Consider the following 22301-nt stretch of genomic DNA (forward strand, 5'->3'; position numbering starts at 1 on the left):
TATAAAAATTGTTTTTGGACACCCTGTATATTTATATAATGATGTTAATGTTTATATTACTGGATAGAGAATTGAATAACCTCATGGAAAAGGAATAAAATCATGGATTACGTCATCACGCCCAGATGGATGACGTCACTCGTGTGATATATATGCCAAAATATCACAATTTAAAAATAAAAATCGACTTGCCGGTTTACGAAATAACGAATTTATTCCTTTCATTTGCACCATACTATATACTCAACTGCATGTGAACGAAGGACAATGTTTGTCTATTTTTCCATTTTTCAATGGGTGTAATTTAATTGATTGACACAAAAAGAAGTCTTTGCGTAGTTTATTCAATTTAAAATACATTTTACTGCTGTCAGAAAACAGAAATAAATTGTTTGTTTCAAATATAAACATTACTTTTGCTTAATTCAATGTTTAAGCTGCCACTCACCTTCCTCTTGACAGTTTGAACATTTAATTTAAGCCAAAAGGCAATATTTACTTAATATAATATATTTACTTTACTTAATATAAAAAAAATTTGGACACCCTGTATAAATAATTATGTTAATGTTTATATTGTTGAAGAGAGAATTGAATTGCCTTTCAAATGAGCTAGCACACGACCCCTATTCTCCTTTAAAAAATCATCGATTACGATTACGTCATCACGTCCAGACGCATGACGTCACTAGTATGATATATATGCCAAATATCATAAATTAAAATCAAAAGTCGGCCTGTTTCGGTAATTTCTAATAATGTTGTTTATTTAGCTAATAACGAATGTATGCGATACTTTATGGACGCACTATATACGAGTAATTATATCTGTAACTATAAATAAATAAAAATAAAAAACATTTATTTCTTTTTTATTCAATGGCGTTTTTTTATAATTTTTGTTTAATTTGTTTCTCGGGTTAGGGTCAAAAAACACATTTTTAAATATTCTAGGTTTATTGCAGTTTAGACATTTCTATTAAAAATTTCGACATTTCGAAAGACATTTCTATTCCGGTTTTTCAAGCAATCAATTGAAATATAAATATACAACACTTACAATAATATTAATTGCAATAAAAACTTAGGCCCCGGCACCAAAATTTAATAGATGTCTTATAATTTAATAGGTGCCGAAATCAATGAGGGTTTGTAGCGTAATAGTGTATTTCAAAGGCTAACCGATTTCAGCACTCTGGTGCCGTAGTATAGGAGCATCTGTAAATATGCGTTCCGGAATGACAACCTACTGGAGGCACATTGAAAAACAGACGCAGAGTCATGTCTAGACAAAAAGCACGGTACACAGAGAACCGGTATGTTCGCACGCATGGAAGGCGAACGCGTGACGTCATATGGGAACCTTAATTTTCATCCGGCAATGCTAAATGAAGCGGCAATATTGTTTGAATTTTAAAATTATGTACCTATCATTGCCTTTTAAATAAGAAATTGTATTGTATATTCTTTTTACTGTCATTTTCCAATGTGCATTTAATTTAAACATGAATTTCCGTTGAAAAATAAAGATTTTAGGTATCTGTTGTCCAATAAACATTCATCATAGTATATTAAAAAAATAAAACAGAAATAATATAAACATTCACTTTACTGCTGGGTCTGTAAAAATGTTTCACATAAAATTGTGTCTACTTACTGTTATTCTAGATTGTTGAAAAATATTTGACTAAAAATAAAAATTTAACCACAAATCAATTAAGAAATTTGAAGTTTTAGATGAATAGAACCAATTACTTGATGACTTTCAAATTTTATTTACAAAATAGAAAAATGTTGATTTTAAGTTAAACCAGGTTAGAAATCTAAAAATTTCAAGTGCGAACATTTTATTAGACTGTAATATACATACATATACAGAGTGGGCCAAAGAAAACAGTCCACCTCGATATTTGGCAGTATTTATTAGATTTTAAGGAAATGACGAAGCAGGTCGATTTTTGATCTAAGTGGGACACATTTTTACGGTACATACATTTGTCATTTGTCAACCCCCTCCCTTCCACTCCCCTCACCCCTTATTTTTAAATAGGGAATAGGGGTCGTGTGCTAGCTCATTTAAAAGGTTACTCGATTCTCTATTCAGTAATATAAACATAAACATAATTATTTATACAGGGTGTTCAAGAAAAAAATATTTTAATTAAATTAATTGACACAAATAGAAGAATGTATGTAATTTATTTAATTCAGAATACATTCTACTGCTACCACAAAACAAAAAAAAATGTTTTTTGATAAATAAACATTGCTCTTCGCTTAATTTCAATATTCAAGCTGCGACCCATCTGCCTCTTGGTAGGTTGAATATTGAATTTAAGCGAAAAACAACATTTATTTATCAAATAAACATTTTTCTCTGTTTTCTGTCAGTAGTAGAATGTATTTTGATTTAAATAAATTGTATACATTCTTCTTTTTGTGTCAATTAATTTAATTCAAAATAATTTTTCTTGGACACCCTGTATAAATAATTATGTCAATGTTAATATTACTGAATAAAGAATTTAATAACATTTCAAATGAGGTAGCACACGACCCGTATTCCCTATTTAAAAATAAGGGGTGGGGGAAATGGAAGGGAGGGTGTTGACAAATGACAGATGTATGTACCGTCAAAATGTATGCCCCTTAGATTAAAAATCGACCTGTTTCTTCATTTCCTTAAAATCTAATAAATACTGCCAAATATCGAGGTGGACTGTTTTCCTTGGCCCACTCTGTATATGTATGTATAAAATGTTCACACTTTAAATTTTTAGATTCTTAACCTGGTTTAACTTTAAATCAATTATGTATATTAATACTATGTACAGTCGGAAAAATGAACGAATACCCATGAACGAACATATAAAACACGCTGTATTTTCCTGTCACCGTGTCACACAAAAAATTGCCCAATACAACGCAAATACATGTAATAATAATTATTACATGTACTTGCGCTGGCCAATTTTTTGTGTGACACGGTGACAGGAAAATACAGAGTGTTTTATATGTTCGTTCATAGCTATTCTTTCATTTATCCTACTGTATAATACATATTATGTATATTATTAAAAAAACAAATTTGCGGGAAAAGTTTTATTAATAATATTAGAATTAGTATCTATTAATAAAATCATTTTTTAAAATTAGAAAATTTAGATATCTTTTTGTCAAGGGATCTCTGGCAGTTTTTAAAACTTTTTTCTGTTAATATCCCTCATTCTAATATATGTTCGTATTCTGCACATGCATAATATCACCTCAAATGGCATTATAGTTTCGGTTTTAATAAATTACTATAAAACTAATAGTTCTATTATAATAGTTTTAAAAATACACAGTTATGCTAATAAACAACAATTTGTAACTAAAATAATATAGAATTACTTCAATCGTTAACAGCTTAATTAATATTTTAAAACCGCCTCAATCTATTCACTTTCAACGCCACCACATACGAAATAATGCATCCAAACAATAAGCAAATATCTTTTAGGTTCCCACGTGACGTGCTGCGCGACCGAAACCAAATTTAGCGACGACAATCGGCATACCGGTTCTCTGTGTACCGTGGACAAAAAGAAGAAAGGTTGAATTGCGTATAAGTTCGACCGAAGTTATAATGGTTGGAGGAGGGATACAGTGTGTACCCGACGGGGCCTGCTTCGTAAGAAGTTTTCACTTCTGTTGGCACTCCCACGAGTGCCCTAAATTTCTTCCTAGCAGTATAATTTAGAATAACACGTATTTATAATTTATATATTTTTCGAACTTTTTTACAATACCATCTATTAATTATTTGCTTTGATTATTCAAAATAATTTTTTCTGGAAAGCCCACGGCATAAATCTATGACGGATATATCGGTAACATTTATACCTGCATAAGAGCCTGAATTTTTTTAACTTACTAGCAAAGGTATTTCCATATATTAAAAAACGTATATACGGTATGCGGCAAAATAAACAGTACTGAAATTCGTATGCCTCAAATTTGTATGTGTCAGGCGCCGAAACGTACTGAGTGGTTTCCGAACTTCGTTATAACGTATGTGAATGTCGTCATAATGTTAGGTGCTTCAGAATGGTTCTCAGTTTTGCAGAAAAAAAATTTATGGTGGAGTACTATTTTCGGTCATACGGAAAAGGTCACAAAAACGGTCCAAGCTTAAAATCAACAATGGTTTTAGCAGGACGGAACAACCTGTAACACTGTCAGGGCGTCTCTTCGAATACTGCGCGATTATTTTGGGAGTTAGGCTACGGCTCCACGGGCGAGAAATTGACGCTAGCAGTAGCAGTAAAATGAACTTAAGATTCCGCGGAACGGAATAGGAATAGCCGAACTGTACCGACTACAGGACTTGTGCGTAGTCGGTTCAGTTCGGCTTTTCCCACTCCGTTCCGCGGAACCTTAAGTTCATTTTACTGCTACTGCTAGCGTCAATTTCTCGCCCGTGGAGCCGTAGCCTTACCACTCACCAGAACTAACGCCACCAGATGCGTACACATGGGGAATGCTGAAGGGGTCAGACAGATCCACCGTCTGCCATTTCGGAATTGGGACTAGAATTAAAGATTTTTTCGTGCCAGAGGCAGTGGCGGATCTATAAATTTGCCTTGGGATCGGAAATTTGCCTTAGGTGGAAAACAAACCAACAACATAAAAAAGATAAACTTAGATTACATTAAAGACATAAATAATCACTTATAGGCATTAAGTTCCTTTAATTTTCCTAACTAGCTGTTTATTGGGTTGAATTTGTCTTTCTGCGGTCACGGTTTCATATCAGCTAATATATTTTTATGTTTAAACAATTTTTTTCTTTAATTTTGGACCTTGTTAGGGGGGAAATCTTCCTTATTTTCCCTCCCCGTAGATCCACCACTAGCCAGAGGGCATCTTTAACAGCTGTTTTATCGGGAACGTGCGTCGTCGTGAATAATGTTTGAAAGGCTATATCATGTACTAGATAAAGTCCTTTTCATGAGCATTTTTCAGTGCGTCACAAATGATATAAAAAAAAGGTAAGTCCGTGACAATACACATGTATAACATTTATTCTAACATGACATTTTAGTTAAATCTGACAGTTGTCACATTGTATTTGCCATTTGGCATAAAAACAAATCAATTGTATCTATTGCATTTATAAAATCGTATTTTCTTTGATTTGTATAGTCCTATAAATTGTACAGATTTTATTCGTAGATATATTATATAATTCGCAAATAATTTTTTTTTTCGATTATAGCGCCATCTATCGACAACCAGAATAAATGTTATAAATGTCTCTAATCGCAGACGTGCCTTTTTTCTGTCACATATAATTTAATGCGTTAGAAAGAAATCGAAAAACTGTGACGCACTGAAAGATGCTCATGAGAAAAAGAATATACAAATAATCATCAACATTTCGATATTCATTTCAGTAGGTACTGTTTATTTTGCCGCATACTGTATTATGTAAAAAAATTTAACTTTTCATTTTTATTTTTATTGAGTTTCTTTATACTACTATGTATATCATTCTATTGTTTTAGCTACAGCGACTTCACAATTTATAAACAGTGAGCACATTAATTCTACAGTAAGAAGAAGAAGAGAAAACACTAGGTAATTGTTTTTTGTAATATACACGGTGATCCATAAAATAATGGGTATCATTTTACCCGCAGATTCCTGGTGAAAAAAATTAATTTTCATTTAATTTTGAAGTGTGTTGATATTATAAAAATAATTGAATAATCTTTATATCTAAATTGTTCTTTCGTGTTGGCATAATGCAATAATATCTACAGGGTGATTGATTAGTGTGATAAAGCTCAGTAGATCCGCTATAGTAATAGATAGCAATAAAAGCAAAGATTGTAGCCAACTATGAGCTTTACATTACAAAATTAGTTGTAGAATGTTACAGGGTGTTCGATAACATAGTGGCAGACAAAACTTATGTTTTTTTTATAATGAACACCCTATATTTTATTTTATATTCGAGATCATCTTAACTACTCCATCACAATAATATAAAGGTTTGTTTTGTTATACAGGGTATTTACAAAGTTATAACCAATTGTATATGAAAATCCTAACAAGTTCGGCTCCCTGTATAAATAAAAATAAGCACAACAGCTAAGGTTTATTGGTACCATATTTTTTGTTGATTGTGAAAATTGTTAAGATTGTTGATATTTCTAATTTTCTTTATATCGAATACAGGGTGAGTCAAAAATATTCTTTTCTCAGAAATTTTAAATGGAACACCCTGTATTTTATATCAATATCTAAAAGTACCATTACCGTACTTTAATTTTTATATAGTATTGCCTATGTCCAAATTTGTTAGTTATCGAGATATTTTCATTTTTTAGAGGAAATTAATAATTATGTGTCTAACCTAATAATAAAGTTATGCCTATTAACTTAATCGTTTTTATGAAACGTATCTTCATCTCCAAATAGTACATTATCGAAAAAATCTTCCTTTCAGTTGATTTTATCTAAAGCCCATTCACAAAATAATAATATTCTCTTTTCAGAATCTTCCTTAATTAATTCTTGGTACAATTAAATGCGGTAAGGGACAATAAGGGTGCGTTCTGTTTTTTGCAAGAACTCTTTGCACAGAGTAGTAAATTAGTTCGTTTGCTTTGAGAATATTTCGTATACTTGTATGTTGATTTTTAGTAACTGCCAGCAACACAGTTATTTCGTTTTCCTCTCTTACAGTACTTTTTGTTCGGCCGTGTTTTTTATACATAACTGAACCAGTGCGGTTAAAAACGAATCCTTAGTGTTTTAAAGTTTGCTGTTGTAGGTTGTAATCTTTCAGGGAATCGTTTATGATAAATTCTTACCGATAATAACGCATTTTTATTGCAATCCCCCAATTCCAGATCATAACTACCATTTCATCAACAGTAAAATTCATCTTAACTATTTAATAACACAATACACAAACAATTATAATGAACCGTCAGTTTTAGACAATTCAGTCATGGTTTACCTACAATTTGGAAAAATTTAGACGCCTTATTCATAATTTGCTCTAAAAAATGAAAATATCTCGAAAACTAACAGGGTGTTCCATTTAAAATTACTGAGAAAATAATGTACATGCGTTTTGACTCACCCTGTATTTGATATAAAGAAAATTAGCAATATCAATTATTTTTAAAAATTTTGACAATCGACAAAAAATATGGCATCAATAAACCATTGGTGTTGTGTTCCTAGAGTTGCACGAGTTTGACTTGAATGTTTGAACTTGACTTGAGTTTGACTTAATTTCAAGTCAATGAAATTAATTAATGTTTGATTTGAAATTAAGTCAAACTCAAGTCAATACTTCTGACAAATAATTCAAATCAACTCAAACTGGTCAATCGTACAGGTTTGAAAGTTCAAACTGTTTGTCAAACTAGTTTGAAAGAGTTTGAAAAATAATTTATTTAGTAGATCTACTTTTTTGTCGAGATTGACATGTTAGTTGCCAATTAAGATAAGAAAATTAATAATACAATGAGTGCCACATAAAAGTATCTTGATACAGGAAGCGATTATAATCAAAATAGGGTAAATTTTTTGAAAATGATTCCTGTATGCTTAGAATTGCTTGCTGGCAAGTTTCGTTTTATCGATATAAAACTTTTTTATATTTGAGTGTTACTAGATTAAAACAAAGAATTCGTTGGATAGTTTTTTTATCGTACCAAGTGTAATTTAATCTACTTTGGAAGCTTTCAAATATTACGTAACGCAAGTTGGGGGGAGTGGAGCCATGTAAAACGTTACGGCGCGTTATACGGGGGGGGAGGTTCAAACAGCGCGTTACGTAACATTGCTTTTTAACTTAAATAAAAAAATAACGGAATCACAATCCCCCAACTTTTCAACTTTCGTTTATATTTTACATAGAAACCCTGGATTGTATTATATTGCCCCCTCACGCTCCGCTCATGTTAAAATAGGACAATAGTATCTATTCAAGTGAAAAAATCTTAAAAATTTGTATGCCTGTGTTTAATGTTCCGCCAAAGTGAATAAAATAACAAAAAGAAAATATGTTGAATTTTTTTATAAATTTTTTATTTATTGATTAATTAATGATCATAAAATAATTTATTAAGCTACTTCAAATGTAGCTGTAATTATGCACCACAATTTTAAAGCAAAATTTAAATTTGACATTCTATTTATTTGATAACGTCAAATTTTATACTATAACCCGTGATCGGAATAATACCCACTTTATGTCACTTGCAGTTGCGTTTTTTTACCGACTTTTATTTTTTTTATTTCCTTTGATAATTTGAGTTTTTACACCATATTTTTAGGCCAACTTTTGTGAATTGTAATCATACTTATAAATAGTGACAAACGTTTCTCTTTTACAACACTTTTACGACATTTTATTATAGGATTTTAAGAACGTACTGTGACCACCGACCCGATGAAGGTTAATTTAATCCCCTGTTTAGGTAGATACAATAGATCCTAATAAATAGTACTGGGAATTTCCATCAACAAATAGACAAAACATTATTTTGGCCAACATTCACATTCAATTTCTATAAAATGGGCTTTAAAAATATGTGAATATTTGGCCGAGTCCATATTATAAAGGTGGCCGTAAATACAGGTCATAAATAAGCGAATATACATATAATTGCTTTGCGGAATTTTGAAACTGGCCGTAAGTACAGGTGGCCGATTTTGGCAGGTGGCCGATTTTGGCAGGTGTCCGACAACACAGGTTTTACTGTAATCAGTATAACACCACTCACACTCACTGATTAATTTTATTGGCTTTTAAGATAACTAATTTTTCAAAGTTTCATCAGTTCTTCCAGAGCCGTGCGGTACATCTTTTCAATATGATGCAAGTCTTTGAAATGCCGCCCCCTAAATATTATTGAAACTTAATACTAGTATTTATTTTTATTAAATGAAGTTACACAAAATGAACTAAAACTTTTACTTTAAAAACAAAACATACCTTAAATTAAATGAAATATGTATTAACATTAAATAACATCTAAAAAAATTTCAATGTTATCCTTTTGATTTTAATTTTGGAAAACTCGTCAATCAGATTGGTGTAGTCTAAAGTAGCAGCTAGTGAGGACTCTATCGAAATAAATGCTAATTTTTTTAGTATTGTTTGTCTATCTCGTAAATAGTTTTTAATCATTTTTAATTTTGAACTTCTTTCCCCAAGCTACCGAGACAAAGAGTGTTAATAAAATTCTTAGGGCCGGTACTTTCTGCACCTCGCATGACAAAATTCCTCTAACCTGGGTTTAATCGGGACAGATAATACCGGCCCTTAGTGATACAACTATATTTGGGTATAAAGAAATTAGGTTATTTTGGCACAAATAGTTCAAAACCTCTAAAGTATTCATGGAGTATGGTATCGTTTGGGATAAATCATGCAATAATTTTTCTAGAAAATCATTTGACTCTATATCAGATTCTTTTTCTATGAAAAGTATTGAATGAAGATTTTATAATATTTTTCTAGTATTTTATCATCTTTCCTTTTTTTCCCTTTTCTTAAATTTCCCTCAAGTTAAAAATATCATACAAAAATTTAAAATTTTTATTACGAGTTTCTAAAAGCGAAAATCGATCAATCAAAGAATTAAAGGCAATATTTAAAATATAGATAAAAAAAATTACTTTAAATTTACCTTCCTCTGTTAAGGCTGATCTAGAGATCAAATTTTTCGCCTCAATTTCGCCTCAACGCATTTTTCTCTTGCCTCAATATTCATTTTCAGCAGGAAATTAGGAACTTATTTACAAGATTTTCTGCAATTTCATTATCAGTAATTTTAATTTGGTCATAGCGAAATTGTCAGTAAATTTTAATTTTTTCCATAGTTTGACATTTTTACACTATCTGACAAATTTATGCAACATCTGTTGCAACATCTTCGAGACTGAATTTATATGAAATAAAATATCATGCCAAAGAACTACACGGCATATAAATTTATAATTTTTAATATTTTTTACTAATCCTCGTGCTTTGACTTTAGTTTCTGAATCATTGTTGACGTCTTCTATTATTTCGAATAAGGCATTATATATCTCACGAAATCTTAGGGGTTTCAATGCATCTATTCGACTTAACCATCTAGTAGTCAATGGTTTTAGTGTTGTTGTGAAACATGTTTTTTTTTTTCGGAACTTCCCAACGCTTTGTAAAACCAGAAAAAATGTGTACAGTTCTTGTATAATACAAAAAAAGGTTGTTGTTTCTGTAGAAGAAGACGCTGCGTCATTTATGACTAAGGTGGCATGCGCATGGCACGTAAAATTCACCTCGGATATTTTTCAAATATTCTGTTTTGCACACCCTTTCTTATTCCTTTCATATTAATCCCGTTATCGTAGCCTTGTCCTCTGAGCCGTTTTAAATCAAGAACTAATTTTTCCAAATTTGTCAAAATAAGTTCTGTTAAACCTTCACCAATTAAATATTTTTGGCTGACACTTGGTCCTATGTATATTTTTAATTATTGAATGGCTCAATTTGTATTTTGATTTTACTGATTATGCCGCCCCCTTGTGATGCCGCCTGATGTGGCTGCCTCAGCGCATCATAGCACGCACGGCCCTGAGTTCTTCATAGCATTTCTTGAAGGGCTATTAATTATTATGGCATAAGAGAATAGGCGTTTGCTTGACTTTGCGAATGGGCTGATGCTGAAAACGGCGTTTTGCGTGTTGCTATTAATTTGCTGTCCCACATGCAGCGAAAAGTTTAGACTTGCAAAAAGTACTCGGAAAATGTACTCGTGTAATAAACGCGGGTACCTACCGAGTATTTTACCGATACGCTACGGGTACGAGTGCCGAGTACTTTATTGAAAATGTACTCGGGTGCTGGATACTGAGTACCCAAAATGTACTTAGAGTACAAAATCGGGTACTTGTACCCGAGTATTGCCCAGCTCTGGCTAGGAGTAAAATTTTACGGGAGGCCTACGTTCAGTAGTGGACAAATATAGGCTAATTGACAATGATATCTTTAAAAAACGATCTTTATCTTTAATAACATTTATATTTATATTTATGTTTCGCTTGTATTTAAATAAAACTAAAATTATGTTGTAGTTACAAATGTACGCTACCACAGTTCCCACCTAATGGAAGATGGATCATAATTAATGGAGAAGGTAATCCAGGTGACGAAATTGAAGTTAACACCATCCTTCAAATAGAATGTAAGGAGGGCTATCGATTACACCCAAACATTCCATTTCTAGCGTGTGATGATAACTGGGAGGCGGCTGTTCTTCCAAAATGCGAAAGTAAGTATGTACAGCAAACGCCAGTTACGTTGGCGACGGAATACGCACGACAGATTTACGCCCTATGTAGTCGAGGAAATGAAACTAAAAAATGGCAATACCTCTCAATTTTTTCGTCCAGCATCGATTTGTACAAAAAATTTGGGATTATATATTGAGCCGTTGTACGCTTTTGGTTTTTTAAGGGTGAAAACTACCCCTAATTGTAAAAAATAATATAATATTATTTTAAACTTTAATATTGTCAACATTTGGTTCTTATCAGTTACATAATGATTGTTTTATGTTTTAAGATATTATATCATAATATTTCAACCCGTACAACCACCCTTGTTGGAGCTATACAGGGTGAGTCACCACTAACGGGACGGAAGATTACAGCGAAACGGTAAAAGATTTGAAAAAAAATTAAATTGATTAGTTTGTAAGTTGATAAAAACTACATTTTAAAATTATTTGGAAATATACAGGGTGTCCCAATAAATGGCGGCGTATCAAAGTTATATTTTTTCTTAAGGAACACCCTGTATTTTATTGTATTTTTTAATTGTCCGCAAAAAATAAGGTATAGTTTCATAAGGCTTCCCTATACCTATGTACAGAGTGTTCTGAGTTATGTTGACTTTTCTTAAAATGTAAAGTTTTAGAAGAAGGCTTATTCTCAAGTTATTTACGAAATTATAAAAACATTACTTTTACATCTAAATAGTTGGATATTGGTTGAATGTATTCAATGATTAATTATTACACATTTGTCTACAGGGTGTTCAAAATTTACAGTTTCATTATTGGAGTATTCAATGTGTCATTTGATACTTATTTTAAATGGAACACCATGTATATTAATAAATAATTATACTAAACAAATTTACCTCTTTCGAATGGTATATGAATATCCTATACCTAGGTGTCATAGTTTTTGCGTAATTTACAATTATTTAAATTCTTAATCTCTAAATCGATTTTAAAACAAAAGATTATTAATATCATAGTATGACATTGTCAGTTTATGACAGTACGGTCTTGTAATTATCAAAACTATAAACATCCGTGTATGATATTCAATCTTTTTACTTAAAAATGGCTTTGGAAGAGCCAATTACATTAAAATTTAATTGTTCCTAAAAATGAATAATCACACTATCTATGAAAGAGTAGACATGCTACTTTGCATTGGGGAATATTTTTAAAATTTTCTCTTAGCTTCTAAAGTTTACGCTTAAAAGTATCCTGATAGAAGACACCCAAAAAAGGACATTTTTGAGAAATTTCTCGATAGATTCTGTGCTGTTGGTAATGTTGCATAGGTAGGAAAAGTTAAATAAAAATAAACCATTTATTTTTAATGACGTCAACGAACTTGATGTCCTGCTTTCTGTTACGGAAAACCCAAATACTAGTACGTGAAAAATTTCGAGTCAATTGGAAATCAGTCAAACGAGTGTATGTATGTAGAATACATGAGAAAAACCACTATCATCCGTATAAAACTCAACTACACCAGTATTAGACAGAACAGGAACGTTTAACTTTTCGTTTATATACTTTAGAATTTGGAGAAGATCCTGATTTTTCTTAAGAATGTATTGTGTACAGACAAATCTACCTACTTTTAATAATAATCGTCTAGTTAATAGACATAGCTTTCATTTTATTATGATACAGTAAACAAACATTTTACTAAAATGAATAACCATTTTCAATTTCGTTGCAAAACGAAAATACAGCCGAACCATATTCCAGTCCAATCAGAGAGTGTTCCCATTGTTTTCATTCTGGTGGGATATGTTGTATGCCATTAGAGTGAAAACTTAGTCTTAAACATTTTACTGTTGATCGCCAACACCGATGAAGTGTTAATGTTTGGGGCAGTATTCTGAGCCAGTACGTTATCGACCCATATTTTCTGACGAAAATCTGAATGGAGCAACTTTTTTAAATTTCTTAAAACAATTTTTTGGAATCCTTCTTAAAACCTTCCACTTAGCGTGCGAACAAACATTTGGCTCCAATTGAACAGAGCTCCTTCTTATTTTTGACGTGATGTTAAGAACAACCTCAACATAAAATTTAGAAATAAATGGATAGATAGATTCGGTCCATATATTTGGCCAACTAGGTCACCAGGATTGACCAAGATGAATTTTTTTAAATAAGGTTATATTAAAAATATTGTAAATGCTGTACTTCCTAACCCAGGAACCTATGTTTAGTACAATCTTTGATTAATATACATGGTGTTCTAATAAAATACCCATCATATTATGCTATATTGAATAATCTAAAAATGAAACTGTAAATTTTGAACACCCTGTAAATAAATGTGTAATAATCAATCATGGAATGCATTAATTATAAGATAATTACCAGACCGTATTGTCATAAAATGACAATGTCATACAATGACATTAATTAACTTCATCTTTTGTTTTAAAATCGATTTACAGAGTAAGAATTTAAATAATTGTAAATTACACAAAAACTATGACACCTAGGTATAGGACATTCATATACCATTCGAAAGAGGTAAATTTGTTTAGTATAATTATTTATTAATATACATGGTGTTCCATTTAAAATAAGCATCATATGACACATTGAATACTCCAATAATGAAACTATAAATTTTGAACACCCTGTAGACAAATGTGTAATAATTAATCATGGAATACATTCAACCAATATCCAACTATTTAGATGTAAAAGTAATGTTTTTATAATTACTTAAATAACTTGAGAATAAGTCTTCTTTTAAAACTTTACATTTTAAGAAAAGTCAACATAACTCAGAACACTCTGTACATAGGTATAGGGAAGCCTTATGAAACTATACCTTATTTTTTGCGGACAATTAAAAAATACAATAAAATACGGGGTGTTCAATATGGTGTACGGGTATATTTCAAAATAATTTTAAAATGTAGCTTTTATCAACTTACAAACTATTAATTCAAAATTTTTTTCAAATCTTTTACCACTTCGCTGTAATCTTCCGTCCCGTTAGTGGTGACTCACCCTGTATATAAAAAATTTACTTATCGTAAAAGAATAATTTCGGCTTGCATCGATTTACATAAAAATTTGGGATTAGGATCATCTCACCCTGTACTTCATATTCTATATCATGCTCAAGGGCGTAGATTATTTTTAGGGATGTAATAAACTACCCCTTTTTGTCAAAAATCATATAAAACATTGTAAACTTTAATATGGGTAAAATTTGGTTTTGATTGATTAAATAATGATTGTTTTATGCTAAAGGATATAATATCATAATATTTCAACCCTTAAAAACCACCCTTAAAACATTGCAATTTTTATAAATAGATAATTTAATAGATCTATACAGAAAAAAAAAGTAGAATTAAAGAATTTCAAAAACATTTATTTACACGAATATACGAATTTACAAATATGTACAAATACAAATACAAATAGTTTTTTAGTCATCTTCCAGTATACGAACCGGCTCTGTGGTATTATACATATACTATACATTGAAACTGCTATATGAGTTTTCGAAAACAAAAATTCGTGTTATAAACATAGCTCCTTCATTTTTCTCGATAAAAAGTTTTTTCAAAAATTATTTTGTAGGATTTTTTAAGAGCTAATTAAATTCCATAAGATCTCTTAGTTTTTAATTGGGGTGGGTTTAAAGGGTTCGAATAAGGGGGTGTTTGCTCGTAAATAGAGGTTTTAAACAGCTATATCTTGCTAACTATTCACTGTAATGAAAATTTAGGCACAAAAAAATTTTAGTTATTAAAAAAGCTACAATTTAGTAGTCTATCATTTTTTCGGAGATATTTTGAAGAAAAGGTGAAAAATACGAAATTGCAAAAAATTGTTTTTCTTTAAACTCTAATGTTTCTAAAATTAGGCCTTTTAAATAGGTCAAACTTCTTGGGTGTATTTATAATGCATTTGACGAAAAAAGCTAAACTTTAACATGACGTATCTCGGTTCGTATTGGTCGCAAAAATATTATAGAAAAATAATTTGGTTTGTGTTACTAAAAGATACAATTTTGATAAGTACAGTTTTTTTTATTAAATGCATATTTTTCGAGTTATTCTCAAAAAACCCTCAAAAAAGGTGGATTTTTTGTCGAAAAACTGTTACTTTCAACCGCGAATAACTCGAAAAATATTAGTTTTACGAAGAAAATGTAAAAAACATTTTTTTTAGAATAAATTTTTACATAGATTTACATTGTTAAAATGTAATAAAAAATTCCCACCCTCGAGATGGGGTGTCAACCACCCCCAAGATTTTAGCGTACAGCGGCATGATATAGAAAATGATCCTTGGACTATTCCCTACCTTCTGTGAAAATTTCAAGTAAATACATGCTGGACGAAAAAATTGCGAGCCAAAATGCTTCATTTGCTGGCCTAATGATTCTCCTATTGGTTTACTATTTCTGACAAGTATTTTCAGTGGCGTAACGGTATAGTTCTAATAATTATTACCTACACAATTAAAAAAGTAATATTTTTTTGCAAGCTTTAATAAATTATTAGAACAATGAAATTATTATTATTTTTGTAGTCCATTTAAATAGAAAGCCACTGGTTTGTAATATCTGTTTAAGGGCATAGGCGCAAAATTTCGGCTTCAATGCTTTTTAAACGCATTCATTTTTTTTCGAATCCTGAGAAAACTAATAATTTTTTAAATCCTTAAAAATAAAAGTCTTTTTCTTTCATGTTGTTCTCGTAGAATGACTGTATCGTTATTATTTTCTGAGCAATATTGCAAAAAACCGTGTGGGATAAACAAATTGAATAAAATTTAAATCAATTAAAGAATCGTCTTGAAATTGTTTATGCATTATAATGATTACTTGACTCAACTTTTAATGCAGCATCAAAGTCTTATGTTTATTTTTTAAAAAGTTGTAGTAAATTTTTGATTTTAAAAATTTTAGTATTTTGCAATTTACAAAGCAACAAATGATCTGACCAAAATTTAAAAACTGCCATTTTAAACCTTTGTTCATCTACTAAAAGATGAATACTCTAAATAATATATTTAATTGCGTTATTTATACCTGTCCTGTAGCGTAGCGATTTAAAGGAAGGAACTGCCGTTTTTGACCCTTATTTGTTAATATCTAAAATTCGCGTCCGAACTGTGACAGGCATTTTTGTATTTATAATGTATTAGGTATATAGTACAATAATTCCCAAAAAACCAATTTGCAACCTGGCTGGTCAAGTGTCCCAAACATGGTATATTTTGCCTTATTTCTCTGGAGTAATACTGTTAGTTCTCTCCAGTTGTTCATTATAAGCTATTAGATACTAGTTTCAGGGCTGCTTTATCCATTAGGCAATATAGGCAGCTGCCTAGGGCGGCACATTATGAGAGGGCGGCACAAATACTGTACAAGAAATATTTGTCTATAAAAATTATGGATCTGGGTACTGTCATTAAAGAGTATGGAGCTCTTTCAAATTACTTTACGGCAAGGAAGTCAAAAAATTGTGCCCAAATAAAACATATAAAGAAATAAGAAAGAGAAAAATAAAAATTCAATTTGACGAGGGGGCCGATGATGAACTAAACTTTTCAGCTAGTGATGAGATGAAAATCCACACATTCTATATTATAATCGACACTCTGATAAGAGACCTGAATAGACGTCTGGAATCTTACCGACTTATTTATCAAAGTTTTCGTGTTATTAACAGATTTTCCAAAATTAAGCAATGAAGAAATTATTAAAGAAGCTGAAAATTCGGTACAAAATAAAGACGACCAAGATACATCATTCATGCAAGAATGCATTCGGAATGCATTTGGATACCACAATAAAATCACCAATTGACATATATTGACATAATATATCTTAATATTTAAAGAGAGTTAGTGCAGTAATTGAAGGTGGATATGAGATATTACCTCTTATTTCGTTGAACCTCCATCGATTTGCATGAAAATTGGTGAGTCGTTAGAGGATATCTCAAGGAACAAAGGTGACATGGTGTCAACTTGCGGTTTTACCCTGGGGGTTGATGTCACCCCTTCTCGGGAGTGAAAATTATTTTATTAAAAATATCCCCAGAATTCGATAGAGGGGCAAATTCTAAGCAAAATTTGTTACATAAAGTTATTAAAATAAATCAAAACTTTTTGAGTTATTAAAGATCAAAGATTTTAATTTTTTGTGAGACAAATGCATGTTTTTAACCGATTTTTCATAAATAACTCAAAAACTATAAGATTTTACAAAAAGGTTATTATAGTCCGTTCGCTAAACTCAGACACAATTGGCTAGTGATATTAGTAAGTAATTAGGCCAATGTTGTAAAATTGGCAAAAAAATAATTACCAAATAGTTAATAACTACTACATAGTTAGTAATTTTGCCAATTTTGGCAAAATTGGCCAAAAACAAAAAAATTATCCACTAAAATCACTAGCCGGTTGTGTCTGAGTTTAGCGAACCGACTATACTACCAAAATTGAATCTAATAAAAATGAAATAAACTCCTTACTGAAAAGACCTTTTAATGTTAACTAAATGTGAGTTATATGTAATTGAATGTATATTTTTTTCGCCGAGTACCCAAATCTAAGTATTCAAGCTTAAATAACGGGAAAATTATGCATTTTACAATATAACCTTATTAAACATTAATTTGTCAAACTACTTAGAAATATCTATCAAATGAGCACCCGAACAAGTTGATAGCATTAAAATGTATGCACCAAATATTTTTCAAAATTTATCTTTTAAGAATTTTTCCAAAAAAGTTGGACCTATAGTTTTATATAGATTTATATAAAAACCCTATAGTTTTATATAGTTATATAAAGTTAAAATATTTGATACACAGAAAACTAAAATTTGGTTATACATATATCACTTTTTACGCATATTGAGTATTTTTGGAGTTATTATCAAAAGAAAATAAAAATTACGATAATTTTAAAAATTCTGATTTTTTAAAATTATTTATATCTTTTTTTTAATATGTATTCTAAACCAGTCAAAATGGTTGAAACCATTATTTATGCTAATATAAAGAAATTCTTCTAAGGATTACTATAAATTTTAATTTTTGTGGAAATGGCGTATGTTTTATTTTTCACTTTTTCCTAAAAATTCTAAAGGGTTCTCTTATTTTCATCATAACTTACTTAATTGTGATCATATTGACTTCTACTGGAGCTCATTTGATAGGTACTCCGAAGTACTTTGACAAGTGTTTAGTATAGGTATATTTAATAAAATGCATCTTTTTCCCGTTATTTAAGCTTGCATACTTAGATTTGAGTACTCGCTTGAATACTCGAAACAATATACATTCAATTAACCATAACTCACTTTGAATTAACATTAGTTTAGTTCTTTAAGCAAGGAGATTCAGCTTTTTATTATCTTCAATTTTGATAATAATAAGTTTTTTGTAAAAGCTTATAGTTATTAAGTTCTACGTCAAAAACAGCTTTAAAATATGCATTTTTTTACGAAAAAATAAAATCTTTGATCTTTAATAACTCAAAAAGTATTGACTTATATTAATAACTTTATATAACAAATTTTGCTTAGAATTTGTCTCTCTATCGATTTATAAAATTATTAAAAAAAATAATTTTCATCAAAGAGGAGAGAAGGGGTCATCAAAGAACGGGTGGCATTCACCACCACGGTAAAAGCGCAAGTTCTCATCATGTCACCTTTGTTCCTTGAGGTATCCTGTAACTACTCACCAATTTTCATGAAAATTGATGGAGGTTCAACGATATCGGAGGTGAAAACCTTCAGTGACTGCACCAAGTGGATTGAAAGATATTTTCCCTAATTTTGACATGGCTTTGCACATTTACTTGTGCATCCCAGGTGCCAACGTGTCCGCTGAAAGGTCATTTTCGAAAATGTCAAGAATTAAAAATAATTTGTCGTGTGCAATTTGTCGATTTTGTCAAGAAAAAAATTTTTTTTGAAAAGTCTTTTTTGAAAAGATTTCTCTGATGTGATCGAACTGGAATGAAAATTTTTTCTGTTATAGGTATATACACATCGTAGTTTAAATCCATTTTTAGTGTTTTTGCAAATTTCTGCAATTTTTTTTTCGCAAAAATGGTACATGGTTGAAGGGCGGCTACTAGAGAATTGCCTAGGGCGTCAATTGACCTAAACGCGGCCCTGACTAGTTTCGGTTGTATTGATGTTTAACTAACAACCATCACCTTTGGCTTTGCGGTGTTTAACATGTTTAATATGTTTTTGTTTTAGAAAAATGTCCATCTTTTTATTCATCAGCGACGACAACCTTAAGATGTCTAGATAGAGATGGCAACAAAATTGAATGTGATCAAGCCATAGATGGAACTTATCTGACATTTGATTGCATAGCTTATTATGAAGTTCCTCCAGGTAGTAAAAGTAGTTTGTTCTGTAAAGCAGGAACGTGGGACTTTCCCAGACCCGTTTGTCAACCAGGTAAGCAGTTCTTAATACATAATTGATATGCATATTATTATTCTTAAAAAATATCTTTACTTTTTCATTCCAAATTTTTTGATTTTCAAAAAATAAAACATCCTAACGCGTTAATGATTTATTAACGCGTTGTTTTATTGAAGTTATACTTCTTTAGGCGCGATTGGGAGTGAATTTTTATTATGTTCCGCGCATGCGCACACAGACAGTATGGAGTTAGTTGCTAAATATTTCAAGTTATCTATGTATCAGTGCAAAAAAGGTGCGAAAAGAATATACACTGCGGTGCAAAAAATCGATCCACTAAAAATTTGGTCATTTTTGATGTTTTGAATTTCCTAAACCTGTTGTCCGATTTAAGTGATTTTTTACCACGTTATAGCCTTATCCATTGACAATATCGATGTAATAATATCGATGTAATATCGATGTCATTGTATACCTGGTGTACGAATTAAACTGTGTCCTCAAAGTTCGCATCACCCTGTGAACTATTCTAGCATTTATAAAATACTGAAATTAAAACCCAACTATAGCCTTAGGTTTTCTTAACATTTTGTCTTTCAACTCATTCGTTTATGTTGAATATTAAAAAAAGAACAACTGGCCATGTTCGTTATCAGTACAGGGTGTTTCTAAATAAGTGCGACAAACTTTAAGGGGTAATTTTACATGAGAAAATAATGACAATTTGCTTTACAATCATATGTCAGTACACGCTTCGTTTCCGAGATACGGGATGTTCAATTTTTTGAAGTTATACTTCTTTACGATCGAGGGTGAAATTTTATAATTTCCTGTCGTATGCGCCAGACAGACAGTATGTAGTTCGTTGCTAATCTTTCAAATTATGTATGTATAGTCCGTCCGCTATAACTTTTCCCATGCGGTACGATTCATTTTCAATCAAATTAAGTCAAAACATAAATTGAAACGAACGTCGATGTGTATATACATTTTGTATACTGTATACTATATACTACACACATCGGCGAACGTTTCACTTTCTGTTTTAACTTAATTTGATTGAAAATTAATCGTACCGCATGGGAAAAGTTATAGCGGACGGACTATATCAGCGCAAATAAGTCATTAAAATAATATATTAGTGTTCTTAGTAAATGTATTATTTATTATAATTTTTGTGTCTTTGGATTTGTCTTCTTCTAAGATAATAAAATATCTATTTTTATACATCACTTTGATCTATTTGCCACCGTGATGTGTAGTTATATCCGACACGTCAATAGCACGGGGCTTGATAGCTCGGTTGGTATAGCATTGGACCAGACATCGAGAGATCGCGGGTTCAAATCCCGGACGATTCATATCCATTTTTTTTTAAGTTATACTTCTTTACGCGCGATATAAGGGTGAATTTTTATATGTTAAAACCTACGATCCCGGCGCATGCGCATTATAACTTTGTTCTGATTGGATGTTCAAATGACATGTCAAAAATTATCCAATATGGCAGCTGTAGCGCAGCTGTGGTTTGGACGGTTAACGGTTTGGTTATGTATGGTTGTTCCGTTTTAAAATTTGTGGGAAGAGAAACAACAAAGGTTAGTTAATAGTTATACTGCCTTTTTAAATAGTTTTCATATTATATTTTTGAAGTTATACTTCAAAATGTTTTAATTTATGTATGTATCAGTCCAGAAAAGGTGTGGAAAGAATATATTAGTGTTTTTAAATATATTTTTCTACAAACGTGTTAAAAATGCAATTTTTAGGACTCCATAGGAGCGTTAAAAATGCTACTTTAAGGTACTAGTGCTTTAAAATTTTTAAAGCACTGCAGTTAAAAGTGAATTGTCAAATTGTGAAACGTCAAAATATTTATATTTCATTTATTAACATTAATATTAATAATACAACTTGCGAATTTGAAAAAGGTGGTTTAAAAGGTTTTTTATTATAATTTTGTGTCTTTGGATTTGTCTTCCTTGGGCGTAAAATAATAAAACATCTATTTTTATATTTCACTTGTCACCGTGATGTATAATTATGTATATCTGAAAGGTAAGTAGCATGCGGTTTGGTGGCCTTGTTGGTAGAGCATTGACCAGAGATAAAAAAATCGCGAGATTGCGGGTTCAAATCCCGGACGATTCATATTTTTTTCTTTTTTTTTTTTTAATATTTGGCATTGTTAAGTTTTGGTTCATTTTTGGTAATTATTGTTAATTTTTTGTATTGTAACTGTTAACCCATTTAGCGCCAAAGGTGCGAAAACGCACCATTTTTTTGTAGAATTTTTTTTTGGCAATTCGTTAATTTTTTTTTTAATCTTTGTATTTTTTAAGCAACCAGAAGATATTTAAGTGTAACTAAATTTAATTTTGTTTAATTTCCAAACTCATGCTTTCATCACAAAAATATTTTCTAAATGTCCGACATTTTCAATCCTTTGACGCAACTTTATTTTTACTGTAGTAATTTTATCGGCATAACACTTTTGTGGTCAAATAAATTAAAACATTATTTTTTTAACCTATATGTACACCAAT

The 22301-nt window shown here is 30.7% G+C and overlaps 1 protein-coding gene across 1 annotated transcript in view; it reads left to right on the top strand.

Moving 5' to 3' along the window:
- LOC126883876 (uncharacterized) overlaps positions 1-22301 on the top strand; it is a 123221-nt gene that overhangs the window by 13028 nt on the left and 87892 nt on the right. The window contains exons 2-4 of the mRNA XM_050649567.1: positions 5550-5622; positions 11134-11330; positions 19582-19788. Of these exons, the coding sequence (XP_050505524.1) occupies positions 5550-5622; positions 11134-11330; positions 19582-19788 (477 nt within the window). The remainder of the gene's footprint in view (positions 1-5549; positions 5623-11133; positions 11331-19581; positions 19789-22301) is intronic.

Source organism: Diabrotica virgifera, chromosome 4, assembly GCF_917563875.1.
Source record: "Diabrotica virgifera virgifera chromosome 4, PGI_DIABVI_V3a".
Taxonomy (NCBI): domain Eukaryota; kingdom Metazoa; phylum Arthropoda; class Insecta; order Coleoptera; family Chrysomelidae; genus Diabrotica; species Diabrotica virgifera.